This window comes from Anopheles aquasalis, chromosome Y (assembly GCF_943734665.1).
Source record: "Anopheles aquasalis chromosome Y, idAnoAquaMG_Q_19, whole genome shotgun sequence".
In the NCBI taxonomy this organism is placed as follows: Eukaryota; Metazoa; Arthropoda; class Insecta; order Diptera; family Culicidae; genus Anopheles; species Anopheles aquasalis.
This window is the reverse complement of record NC_064879.1, coordinates 5,894,424-5,906,325: the sequence shown is the minus strand read 5'-3', so window position 1 is coordinate 5,906,325 and position 11,902 is coordinate 5,894,424. Positions and strand designations below refer to the sequence as shown.

General features: G+C 47.5%; 1 protein-coding gene across 2 annotated transcripts in view; it reads right to left on the bottom strand.

Moving 5' to 3' along the window:
- LOC126579957 (cytoplasmic FMR1-interacting protein) overlaps positions 1 to 5,603 on the bottom strand; it is a 6,934-nt gene extending 1,331 nt beyond the window's left edge. Inside the window, exons 1-7 of one of the 2 annotated variants that reach the window (XM_050243748.1) lie at positions 5,401 to 5,603; positions 4,774 to 5,082; positions 4,484 to 4,663; positions 2,094 to 3,602; positions 638 to 2,017; positions 312 to 550; positions 70 to 217 (exon numbers count right to left, since the gene is read on the bottom strand). In XM_050243748.1, coding sequence (XP_050099705.1) covers positions 70 to 217; positions 312 to 550; positions 638 to 2,017; positions 2,094 to 3,602; positions 4,484 to 4,663; positions 4,774 to 4,983 — 3,666 coding nt within the window. In that variant the 5' untranslated portion in view covers positions 4,984 to 5,082; positions 5,401 to 5,603. The remainder of the gene's footprint in view (positions 1 to 69; positions 218 to 311; positions 551 to 637; positions 2,018 to 2,093; positions 3,603 to 4,483; positions 4,664 to 4,773; positions 5,083 to 5,400) is intronic. The other variant, XM_050243749.1, reaches the window with a different exon arrangement.
- Between the last annotated feature and the right edge of the window lie 6,299 nt (positions 5,604 to 11,902).

Below are 11,902 nucleotides of genomic sequence, written 5' to 3'. Positions count from 1 at the left end.
AGAGACCGATTAGTTTAATGTTGAGTTTGTAATTGTTTGTGTTATGGTGTCCTCCACACGGAAACTTACAATTCCTTTCACCGTATCATCTTTACCATCAACTCGCTGGACGCGCAGTATATGGTAGCAGAAATCCAGTGCCTCAAATTTGCGCTGCTGGTTCAACAGTACAATGATGGTACATCCAGCCCAATGTAGGCCCTCGCCGAACAGTTCCCTGTGAGTAGCAAAAAAAAAGGGAGACGGACAACGTTTGTACGAGCGTGCAGTTGCGATCGATCGCATCGTGTACATGGAAAGCAATTACTTACTCAACCGTGTATTCGGTGCCGGCTACTGGGATGCAGTAAACGAACTGAAGTGCCGACCAGAGACGATGGAATTCGGAACATTCGTCGATATGCATAACACCGTTGATCGGGAGCGGTCCAGCCCAAATGGGATCGTCAAGGAACGACTTAACACGGCCCAAAATTACTTCAAATATGCTCAATCCACAGCATAACCTCTCACGTGTCAGAAGATCACCTTCACGAGCGATCATAGCTTGCTGTTAATAGAACATATACCAAATTGTTAGTAACAATGCTAAAAACTTAACACGGTACACATTTCATATCATAAAAACAAAACTCACCTTCGCTGTACCTAACTTCTCCACGTTAGGGACTATCTGTAGTGAGGCATACTTTGCCTCGAGTCGCTTCTGTTTGCTTTCTGGCTTTTCTCCGTCTTTGCAAAACGGGCGCGGTAGAATGTTTTGGAAGGGTGCCGCATGCAAAAGGTCGCACACCTCTTCCTGCGACAAGGCCTGCTCGATTAACAGACAGAAGAGCATCGAATTGCCCATCTCGCGGAATGACTGAAACAGTTCGGTTTTCGCGTCCGGATACTGCACAATGTCGACCAGATGAGCCTGATAGTAACTCAGTACACCCGGCGAACCGTAGTCGCACAACGGTAACTTGCACATCTTTGGCATCGCCGACATCAGCGTCTTAGTGAACTGCAGCAGATTGCCCTGTACCAGCGGCTTTACGATGTCCTTCAGGATGATCTCCATCACGACCGCTATTCCCTGGTAGCCCAGTAACCGGCAAATCGCGTGGAAGTGAGGCGCTCCTACGAAACCATTGTACTGGCCGTACTGCGTTGTATAAGCTGCATTGAGCGGCTTTGAACCCCACAGGTAGTAGTGAGACATGACAGGAGCTTTTTCGCGTGTGATTGGCCCCGAGAAGGAGATCTGCAGCTTGTTGCGCACAAAGCGGTTGGTGGCAGCATTGTAACAGTAATTGGCAAGAAAGTCATAGTTCAACTCGACAAAAACGTGCAACGTGATGCGGCCGTACGGTGCGAGCACATTATGGTTCGCCTCCTTCAGCATCGCGTCAAAGTCGTCCAGCGCGAGCCACTTGGACAACAGCTTGTGGCAAAGCTTGTTTACGGCTAGTAGTGCCTCTAGCTCCACCACACCAGTAATGTCGCTTGCTTCGAAACGACAGATCGCCAGCTCGAGACTCTTTTGCATATCAGCGTTGATACGCTGCGTGATCAGCTTGTTGAGATCGATCGATCGGCCGAGCAGCTGAACATGGCGCTGTTTTAGCAGCGTTTCGTAACGGTTGTTGCGAGGATGTGATTGAAAGTTGAAGCCCAACACCTCGCACTCGACACGGAATCGCTTGTCGAGATAGATGCTACCGGCTAGCTGTTTATAGTGGGCAAATACCTGCTCGCTCAGCTTGTAAACGAACTGGTCGAAACAAAGATTGACCTCCGCTTCGACCTCGTCGTACAAAAACTGCTTGCGAAAGATCGTGAGTGCATACAGTGCGGAATCGTTGTAAAGATCGAGTGGATACAGTACGTATTCCATCATTGATGGTTCCTTGGTACGCAAAATGTGATCGGTCAGTATCCAGGGCATCGACATTTCGATTGGAAACTGAATGCGTTTCTCCATCGTTATAAGATCACTGCATTCTTCGTTGTGCTGATGCCGAACCGTACATTTCTGAAATAAAAAAAACAAGACAGATAAGCTGTGATAAAACCCAGTCGCTAGTAACAATGTTCGTAGCGATACTTACGTTCACCTTTCTGCCCATTGTCATCTCGAGGTAAAATTCGCGGTACCATAGCTGTGACAAATCGCAACACTTCTGTAACGTTTCGCTAAAGCTTAGCAAATAGGTCCAGTAAAACGAGGATTTGTGGAACGCATCGATCTGTAGCAAGCAGGAGCCGTCTATATCTTTGCGCAGCGTACGTTTGCCACCCGACTTGTCGGCGATTAGTGACTCCAGCATTGTGCGCACCATATACAGCTGTGTTGATGAAGGGCCTACATTCAGCCGCGGCACGCTGATGGGAAAGCCACTGTCCGGGTCCTTCTTGCCTTTTAGCGCCGGATCCTGCGACGGTTCAGTGCCTTTCTGCCAGTCGGCACACGTCTCGCGCACCGACATTACGATCGAACGTATTAGATCCTTCTTGTTCTTCACCGCTTTCCGCAACGGCTCCCGCAGAACCAGCTGCACAAAGTCTTGCAACTCTGCATAGATACTACGCCGAATCGCTTCGCACAGTACTGTCTCGATACGTGCCATCAGCACCTGCAATCCTTTGATCATGGCGATTACCTCGATTAACGCAAACTTCTCATCTTCGCTGTAATTGTAGCGAGTAGCACGCTCATACTCTTCGGCTTCCACGGGACACTCTTTGTTTTGGTGGTGATCGGTTGGATGCAGCAGCTTCCACGAGTACAGCTCTGTTACAACGGACGTCCATTCGGACAACAGCTGCAGACCGCGAAGTGCCAAATCGGCGGTCGCTTTGTTTTCCGCATCCGTCGCGTTATCCTTGTACGTCGTTGTCACCTCGTTGCTATAACGCGACAGTTCCGAAATGTACTTCACGTGATCCTCGCGAATGGTCGGTAAATGCACCATTAGGTCGGCTTGCGGGCTAATCGCAGCCGAGCTCGATAACGGCCACTTGCTGGGGTCGAAGTGTTTGCTACGTTTGATGTAGTTGAACGGGGCGATTTGCATGTCACCAAACAGTGGTACCACTTCCAGATTTTTAAAGATTCGATCGATTCGGTCGAGTCTCAACTTCTTCTTCTGGTCTAGTTTATTGATATTGCAGATCTCCGAGTCCATCAGGAACAGTCCAAATCCCATCACCTTCACCAACATATGCTTCTCTTCCGGTGTCATGTACATTTTTGACTCGTACATGTGCACGCAAATGTTAACCACATCCGACAACAGCTCCTCGTAGCCAGAGATTTTCTCTAGTGTGTCTTTCACCGTATCACGGATTTTGTTTTGCGTCGCCAGAAACATTGACAGATTTTGGGACTCTTGCAAGCTGTGTGAATCAGTCATCACCTTGAGAAACTGGGCCGCCCTCCGGTAGGTGCTGTAATCGTTCTTCACACTTGACTTCATGTTCTTCAGCTCGTCCAACACGGCGAACATGTTGATAAATTTGCCAAGCGTTAGCAGATATGCCTCCGAGACGAAATCTTTACGCTTTTCCGCGTGACACAGTCGCTTCACCTCGCCTGAGAATGCCTCGATCGCTTTGCGCTGTGAATACAGAGACGGACGCATTAGGATTAAGCTGCCATACATAGGTTAAGTTTGATCGTGAATATTATCGATTTGTTTTACTTTCAATTACTGTTATATTGATTTCAATATTGCTTGACTTTGGTTTCAGTTATCTGCATATCACTAGAGGTTTCTGGGAGAGGCACAGGCCAACGTAAAAAGAATGTGTTCCAATCCAGGATTGATCAATTTAGTATTTCAATAGCAAAGCTTTGGCATACAAGAACCTTAGCACCAATTCCTGCGATCCTGGAGGATTTCATAACAGAGCATGGCTTTTTGAACATGTCTCTTCTTCTCTTCTAGTGCGTATGATTCATTCACAGCCACATTCATTCATTTCGAAATTTTACTGTAGTCGTTAAAAAAATATCCAATCCATCTTTTTTGTACTCTGTTGATAGCAGCTGTTAGTAGTTTTTGGTTCCTGATGCGTGGTTAAATAATCGTGGCTCTGTTGTTTTGCATGCACCTAGGCACACATTTTTAAAGTATGAAAATCGAAAAAACCAGTTCCATTTCACTGGAAATCATTTGCAGAGAAAGAATGCACACAAAACTACCGCTTGGTGCGAAATACGTAGCATAATGCATGCATAGGAAAGTTATTTCAATTTCTTCTTCAATAATCAATGTCCTTTATCACAGATTATTAAATCATCGTTTATGGGACCTAGTGTTGAAATGCCTCGCACGTGAGCGCACTTAGGTGCCTCTGGGCATGCAATGCACGGGCGACTGGTCACATTTGATAGAGATGGCCAAACTGGGTCAGGCCGCTGTACTATTATCGGTTGCTCGACGATAATTGGTTGATTGTTGATTGGTTGTAGCTTCCACTTCGTACGGGTACTTACTTGGAAGTACATAAAGTTTAGCAGCTTGTTCACCTCCGGACTGAGCACTTCAACCGTCTTCTCATAGATTTCTACTCGGTTGGGTTGCTCGTTCGATTTCGGTTGAGGGATCGCGCGTGAACAGCACCGCCAGGTGTACAGCATCACTGCGTGCTTCTGGCCTTCGTCTAGCAGCTGATTCTGTTGGAATGGGTTGGTAAGTATGGTAAAGGCATGAGTTTTTTAGACATTTTTTCACGATAGCTGGTCGCGCTCTAACGAGCACCGGACCGCCAGCGCCCGCAACGTACCAGATTCGCGTGAGTAGTCGCCTCCTCGATGTACTTCGCGATGCCCGTAACGAAGCCGTTCCGGTCCTCAAAGTTCGTGTCGAAGTTGGCCTGGTAAACCACGGAACAAGGTTGTGCTTCGATGCACGGCTGCTCATCCGGTAGCGGCAGCTCATCGAGCACCTCGACGTTGGACAGCGCGTCCGCAAGGGTGATTTTTTCCTGCGACATCTCGCCGTGGCTGGTTGGCTGGTTGGAAAATCAAGCGGAAGTACTTCAGCACTACTGTTCACTCGTTGACCATGTCCGGCGCACCCGAACAACGCGACTCTTCAATTGAACAAATCATTCATCAGAACGAATTAGTTAACACATCCGCTAGAGCTGCGGCATTTTATCTCTAGAAGGGAAGATGTAAATAATATCCCCCATCAGCAGGCCTGCGTCATCGTCACCGTTTGCTAGCAAAACTCTTCTCGCCAACGTCACGTTCTCACTTAACGAACGCTGAGCCCAGTGAGAACGAAGTAAGTGAAACGGAAGATACGAATCGCACCCACAGGCCGGCGCTACACAATTGGAGGTGATGCGATGGCAAATAAATGCCTGCCGCTTGGGTGTGTTACTATGGGTGTGAATCAGACTTACTTCTCACATACAAGAAGCCACCTAATCTGTCCCAGTGCAGATGAATCCTTCGCACTAGTTGCGTATCAACACTATTCGCCTGCCACTGCTATGTAGTTTACTCGTCACGATAATGATATTTCCTGGGTCGGCTAATCCGGAATCTTGCTTATCCACTTAGTCCAACGCCCTGCCTTCTGAACATGAACCCGAACGCACACACAACTCACCGCTTTATGCTTGTTTCTCACTACGGTGAACATTTGAAGTTAGTTTCTCACCAAATTATGCTGGAGCATAAGTATTCGACTTATCCGCATAAATAAGGCTCAACCACAAAATGAACCCGATCAGCAAATTACGCACGAGTCGTTGAAATTGAAGGGTAAAACAAAAGAGTAAAAATCCTGGAATTAACCCTCTCTCACGCGAATGAGCTATTGGACGGCCTTTTCCTGAGGCAACAACTTTAAACCATAAATTAAGCGGCTTAATTTACACCTTAAATTAAGGGTCGTATCGTGATGTTTATTTAGATAGCATTGACGGTACAATGTGATCTAAATAAACGCATTAAAGTATACAGTCACTTCGAGACGATCGTTACCTTACCGGAAAAGTCACCTATGGCATCAAGGACGGAGGAAAGGAAGCATTAATGTACTAGATATTTGGTTATAATTTCATAAAGAGGGTAAAAGTAATAGCTCCTTTTCCAGACCTCTCTGGACCCGATCTGTTCAGACCACGTTGCACCGCTAATGCTATCTACATAAACACCAATACGACCACCATTGCCTCACCGTAATAAGCACTTTTCTTAGTTTCTTTGTTGAATAAAAAAGTCCCCCATGACTGTATGATTTAATGAGAATGTTTGAAAACCACGTGGTATGATGGGTTTTTGCATAGCGTAAAATTATTAAACTACTAGAAATATATACCAGAACAATCTTCTCACCTTGAATACCGATAATCGCGTCAGTCCCTAATTATATGCATAAATCGATCAACATGATCAGCACGTGCTTTCGTTCCCACAAAAACCAAGATAAAACAGGTAATGCAATAAAGAGCCAAACGCCGCGCAGAGGCAACTGCAGACGACTGGCATTCGATAGCTGAATGGCGAGCGTGGATTATATTTCTCGCCCAGAATTCGATCTCTTACGGTGCCGTAGAAAAATCAAATTATGCAAAACCTATTACAATTTTAATCAAACCACTTATCAACATAAAAAAAACCCCAACAAAGCGGATCGCACCCGCGGACGAATATCTTCCACCGGTCCGTTACGACGCTAGTTTTTTGTGTTTCTTTTACTTCTTCGACCGGGATGCAAGGATGCGACGCCCAGCTTCACCTTCCATCTGGAATGTCGCTTTCATTGCGGGGTGAGGTGCCGTTCGGCCGCACCCCCTGGCCCACATAATGCCACCTACGGTTCAGAGCTCACTTTCATTGGAATCCGGAATCAACCGTATTCGTTTCATATGTTCTTTGTCATCAATATCCCAAGCTTGCTTGTTGATTTGCATACGCTTGCAGCAATCGCAGAACGCATAAAAACACACGAAAACAGCACCATTCCATAAAGTTAGTGTAGTGTTATTCGAAAGCAGGTAGAACTTTGTTCAATAGTTTTGTTTTTTAAATTCGACAATAAAAAACCGGTAATAAAAAGAGAGTGAAAAAAAGAAAGACAGAGCGCGATAGGGAAAGGCCAGCTGGGGGACTTTTGTTTAGAGCCTCTACCTACACGTACGCAAACAAAGCGACTGGTTTTACCTTTCACAATATTTGTGTAATATATTTGTACACCGGATGGCATGCTGTAATATGGTTGCTTCCGAGACGCGAGCTCTTATTGATTTTCGGCGCGACAGCGCGCTTTAGTGAACTTTCTTCTTACTCAACTCGCGCGCTACATCATCATCATCACCATCATCGTCATCGCGTGGAGTTGAAATCGTCGAAAGTGAGAGTTTAAATCCGCTCGCAGCAGTGGGACTCCCGCGGCAGCGATGGCCTTCCCCGGGATGCTGGCGTGGCGGGGCGTAGCCCATCCGGGATTCCGCGATTCCCCATTGACCTCGCCCCAAACCCAAAACAGCCCGGCCGTAGCGAGGCGAGGCGGAGGCGCAGACTGGGAAGATGATGAGGATGATGATGCCGCCTCGTATTTCTACGCATTTCCATTTCTCTTCCCCCCCCCCCCCCCCCCCCCCCGTTTGGGTCGGTGCGGTCGTTTGCATAATTTCACCATCATCGGAGCGCGCACTATGTGTGTATGCGCGTGTGCTTGTGTACACACCCTTCTCTCTTCACGTAGGAATGTTAATTCGATTGTTGGTTGTTGAGCTGTTTATCTTCCTGCTTACCGTGCTCAAACTGTGTAAGTCGGTTGAATAAGCCATCCGCTAATTCATGGACTATGCACACGTCACGCGCCCGGACACTATAAGGATTGAGGATGCTGCGTAGCGGATCTGCAGGCGTATGGCATTCCATGGGATGCGCATGCGAATCGATCAGTGGATCATTTTCCATACCTGCTTCGGTTTTCCTCTGTTGCCGTTGTTTTTTTTGCTTTGCTTTGCTTTGAAGACAACTTATGGTGCACCCAGTGCTGGCAGCGCCCGTGTACGCAGCTTCTGATGTTTCTGTTGTTATGTGACCCCTGCTGGAGCTGCTGCTGGTGAAATTAGTTCACTAGCCTTCGAAGAGAACCGAGTATACGCGCACGTGTTCCACTTACGCACCCCCCTGAGCATGCTTCATCATCTCTCGCGCCGCAAATCCACACCGCGGTGCGTATCCTAGCATGATAAACGCGGAAACCACTTTCCATTACGCGAACCGTACTCCACTTGAGCATCCATTCAATTCATCTGCATGCTCCCCTTACCCCTCCCCCTTCGGCATATCACTGCTTGAACGCGTGAACTATTTGTCGGTCGTTGTGTGAGCCAGTTTGCCGCGCGCTACCAGAATCGTGCTGTAATCATCATTAAATACTTTATTCAAAAATGATCCTATGAGGGCAAGGTGCGACGTGGAAGTACGTGTGCATTTTTTATTTATGCAACAGGTATTTTTTATGTTTTATTTTATGATCTATTTGAATTTAAACACCAACAATTTTAAAAGCTATTTCCTAAAGAATCAATATTATTTAAAATACATTGCTGTTCAATTTCTACAACTCAGTAACGTTCGAACAATTCTCATCTCTGCAACGACGATTTTTATGATTTCAAGTTGTGTAAAAAAAAACTAAGCAATGGCGCGAACCAAGAGAGAAATCCATGCTCCCTCTGGTGGGGTTATAGTATTTCATTATTCTTAATCATAACGTTTTATCAATGTGAACAATGTGATTGAACATTGGGCTAATCTTGTTCATCTGTTCTGTTTCATATCGTCAAGCATAAGCACCCAGCATGAATTTGGTTTTGCTACCAGCATAAATACATTTTTCTTTGGAGCGATGCTAAAAGCGATTTACAAGCTAAAACCGAGAAGGCGTACTCTTGCTTCACTTTACTAGAACTTTACTTTACTACTTTAAAACGAACTAAATATCCGATATTGTTATTAGCTGATGTTTTAGGGGGGCTTCGGTAATTTCTGCCTAAAAACGGCTCATTTTTAAAGTTTTTTTGTGACGTATCCTTCCCATTTACTTTATTCAAGTGTTTGGCATATTAAACTACAACTTTTGAAGAATGTTTAGTTCTTTTTTGGGGAAGATTTATTAAAAACTTTATCCACGGCATCACATTCATGAAGGTGCGTTGATCAAACCGGGTTCGTCGCTTATGTTTTAAGGGTCAAGTCTTTTGATTCGCACCTAAAACAGTTCCCATCGTAGCTACGTGATGGGTCATCAGAAAACTACAAATCGATACTCGTTTGAAAGATTATAAGTTTATCTAGGTAGCCCCATTGAGTTTTTGTTGAATTTCCTATTTTTCCATTTTTGGCAGATGTTTGAAGCTAAAAAACTGATGCTTTTTGTCATTTTGCGATTTTTAAAGATTTGTTTTAAAAAAAAGTATCAACAATTTACATGATATCTCAACGGGGCTAGCTGGCAAAAAGTGTACAGATTATGTGTTAAAAATTTCAAATCAATCGGTCATCATAACAGTCGGCATTAGCAGGAAAAATGAAAAGAGTGAAAAATAGTGACGCAGGGAGAAATAACTGCGCTTTCTTGGACTCTCTACTGAGGAACCAGATGAGCCCTCCCTTGCCCTCCATTTGCGCCAGAATAGCCCCCTCCCCCCCCCCCCCCCCGTCCCGGGAATGCAGTTCATCATAGGGTAACCTCATTTCGCGAGATCCTAAACAAAACTGTGCGCAGCAGTTGCGCAGCATTGTGCAAACCGAGCTTCTGGAATGTCGCGGAATGCGTATCGTGTGTGGATGTTGCGCACCGTCGTGCAATATCACCCCCCCCCCCCCCTTCCCGGCCACCGTGCTCATGCCTATATATGTATCCGGCCGCACACTACTGCATTATCCCCATTCCCCCCCCCCCCCCCCCCGCAGTGTTCAACAGCTCGATCGATGGATTGGCGATTGACCGACCGCCAGCTGAATGACTGCCAAAAAAAGCCCACGACATGTATGCTTTCAGTTAGCGTTGTTGTTGTTGTTGTTGTTGTTATTATGTGCGTCTGAGTGCGTGTGATTGTGTCGCACATTCCAGTTTATTTAGGGGGGGGGGGGGCGGGGGGGTGTCCCAAAAACCACGTCATCGGCTGCCGGGCCCCGCCAGGTCCGCAACAACAGGTCCGGTTATGTAAAAAGGGGACACCAGTCCCCCCCCCCCCACCCGCCGATGAGGTCTCGAGTTTTGTCACGCTTTTGGGACCACATGGTGGTAGGAAGGGGAACGCTGGGCCGCTAAAAAAGGGAAAAGGGCCTCCTGTCGACAGCATACGCACGTACGCACGCACACACGAACACATCAAGTGTTTGGAAAAGCACCGGGCACCCGGATATGGTAGTTCCACCCAGCGGGCCCACCAGCTTTTCATGTAACCAAGCTCGGAGCTCGGTCCTCTTACATTGGCGACCCATCCCATCGACTCCCGGCCTCATCATCGTAGCCATCCCCATCATGATCACCCTCCGTCATGCACCAGCGGGCAACAGCATCCCATTTGCCTTGCGAGCGACCCAGTTTTCTTCGCTTCAGCTCTTGACCACTGCCCCAACCTCCATTTCCTTCAGCCCACACGGCAATAGGCCGAGTGAATCGCCAAACCTATTATTAATATTCCGCGACCTTGGGCAAATGTTATTTTGTCTTCGTTTTCGTTTGTGGTTTTTTGTTTTTCTGTTTTTTTTTGCTTGCTTGCTTGCTTGCTTACTATTTTCTTCCTTCCATAGTGTGTCGTGTTCCTGGTGGTCGCTGTTGCGGGCTCGATTTCGATTTGTCGGTCGCTCCCCACCCCCCCCCCCCCCTCCCCCCCTCCAAAACTGGTCTGGTCAAGCCTTTCGACATTCCGAATGACGACGGCCCGATGGCCAATTGGCCCGGGGAGTCAATATTTGGGATATCGGCAGCCGAGTGCCTCGCCGAGATACTCGCGAGACCGCAAAAGGCGAACGCGTTGGGAATGAGATAAGCAAGACGGGGGTTTGGATGCTGCTGGCTGGCCCGAGTGACATAAGATGGTGGTTCGCATATCATTATCTCGCTCGCTGCGGCCATCTTTTCTCTTTTATCGGGCTAAATATCGGGCCACGGGGGGAGAGCTGGAGGTGAAGAGGCTGTGCTGAGTGTTTGTTTGTGGTGCCGTGTGTGACCCCCCCCCCCCCCCTCCCCACGGGAGGACATTCCGCCATCGAGCGATGGAGCGAAAGGACTAACGGAGAGAGAGAGAGGAGGATGGGCCCGGCGGAATCAATCAACCTGCTTGCGTTGCGAGCGTTCTTAGCATGATGGTTTTCTTTTCTTTTTTGTTTTGTTTTTGTTTTCGGCGATGGGAATGCTCGTAATGCTCGTCGATTACATAAAATTAATGCGCGTCATCGCACCGGCTTGTTTCCGAAACCTAGAAACAAAAACAAGAAATAAAAAAAAAAAAAAACGGCACATTATGTCAGCACGACCGCGCATCTCACGCTGACTACGATATTATACTTCGCACCCAATAAACATTCCCCCCCCCCCGCCCCCCCTAAAACCCCAGAAAGCGAACCAAAAGCTCACAGCTTGATGCAATTGTCGTTATCACTGGGAAGGACAGGGGAGGGCGGGGTAGGAGGTGGTAAACGGGTGGTTACGGGGGCCCACGGGAGCCTCACCACACCCCTCCTCCCTCTCGCGCGCTTTCGCTGCCGAGCACTCGTTCCGCGTGTGCCCCGTCCAGCCCCTTTCCGAGCGGTCTCGATACACGCCTCGTTCGATAAGGGCAAGTGTCAGAAACGGATCGGGGCGGGGAGGGGGTGCTGCCAGACCGCACCACCACCAGACGTCGTATGTATCGCGCATCGCGATGATTA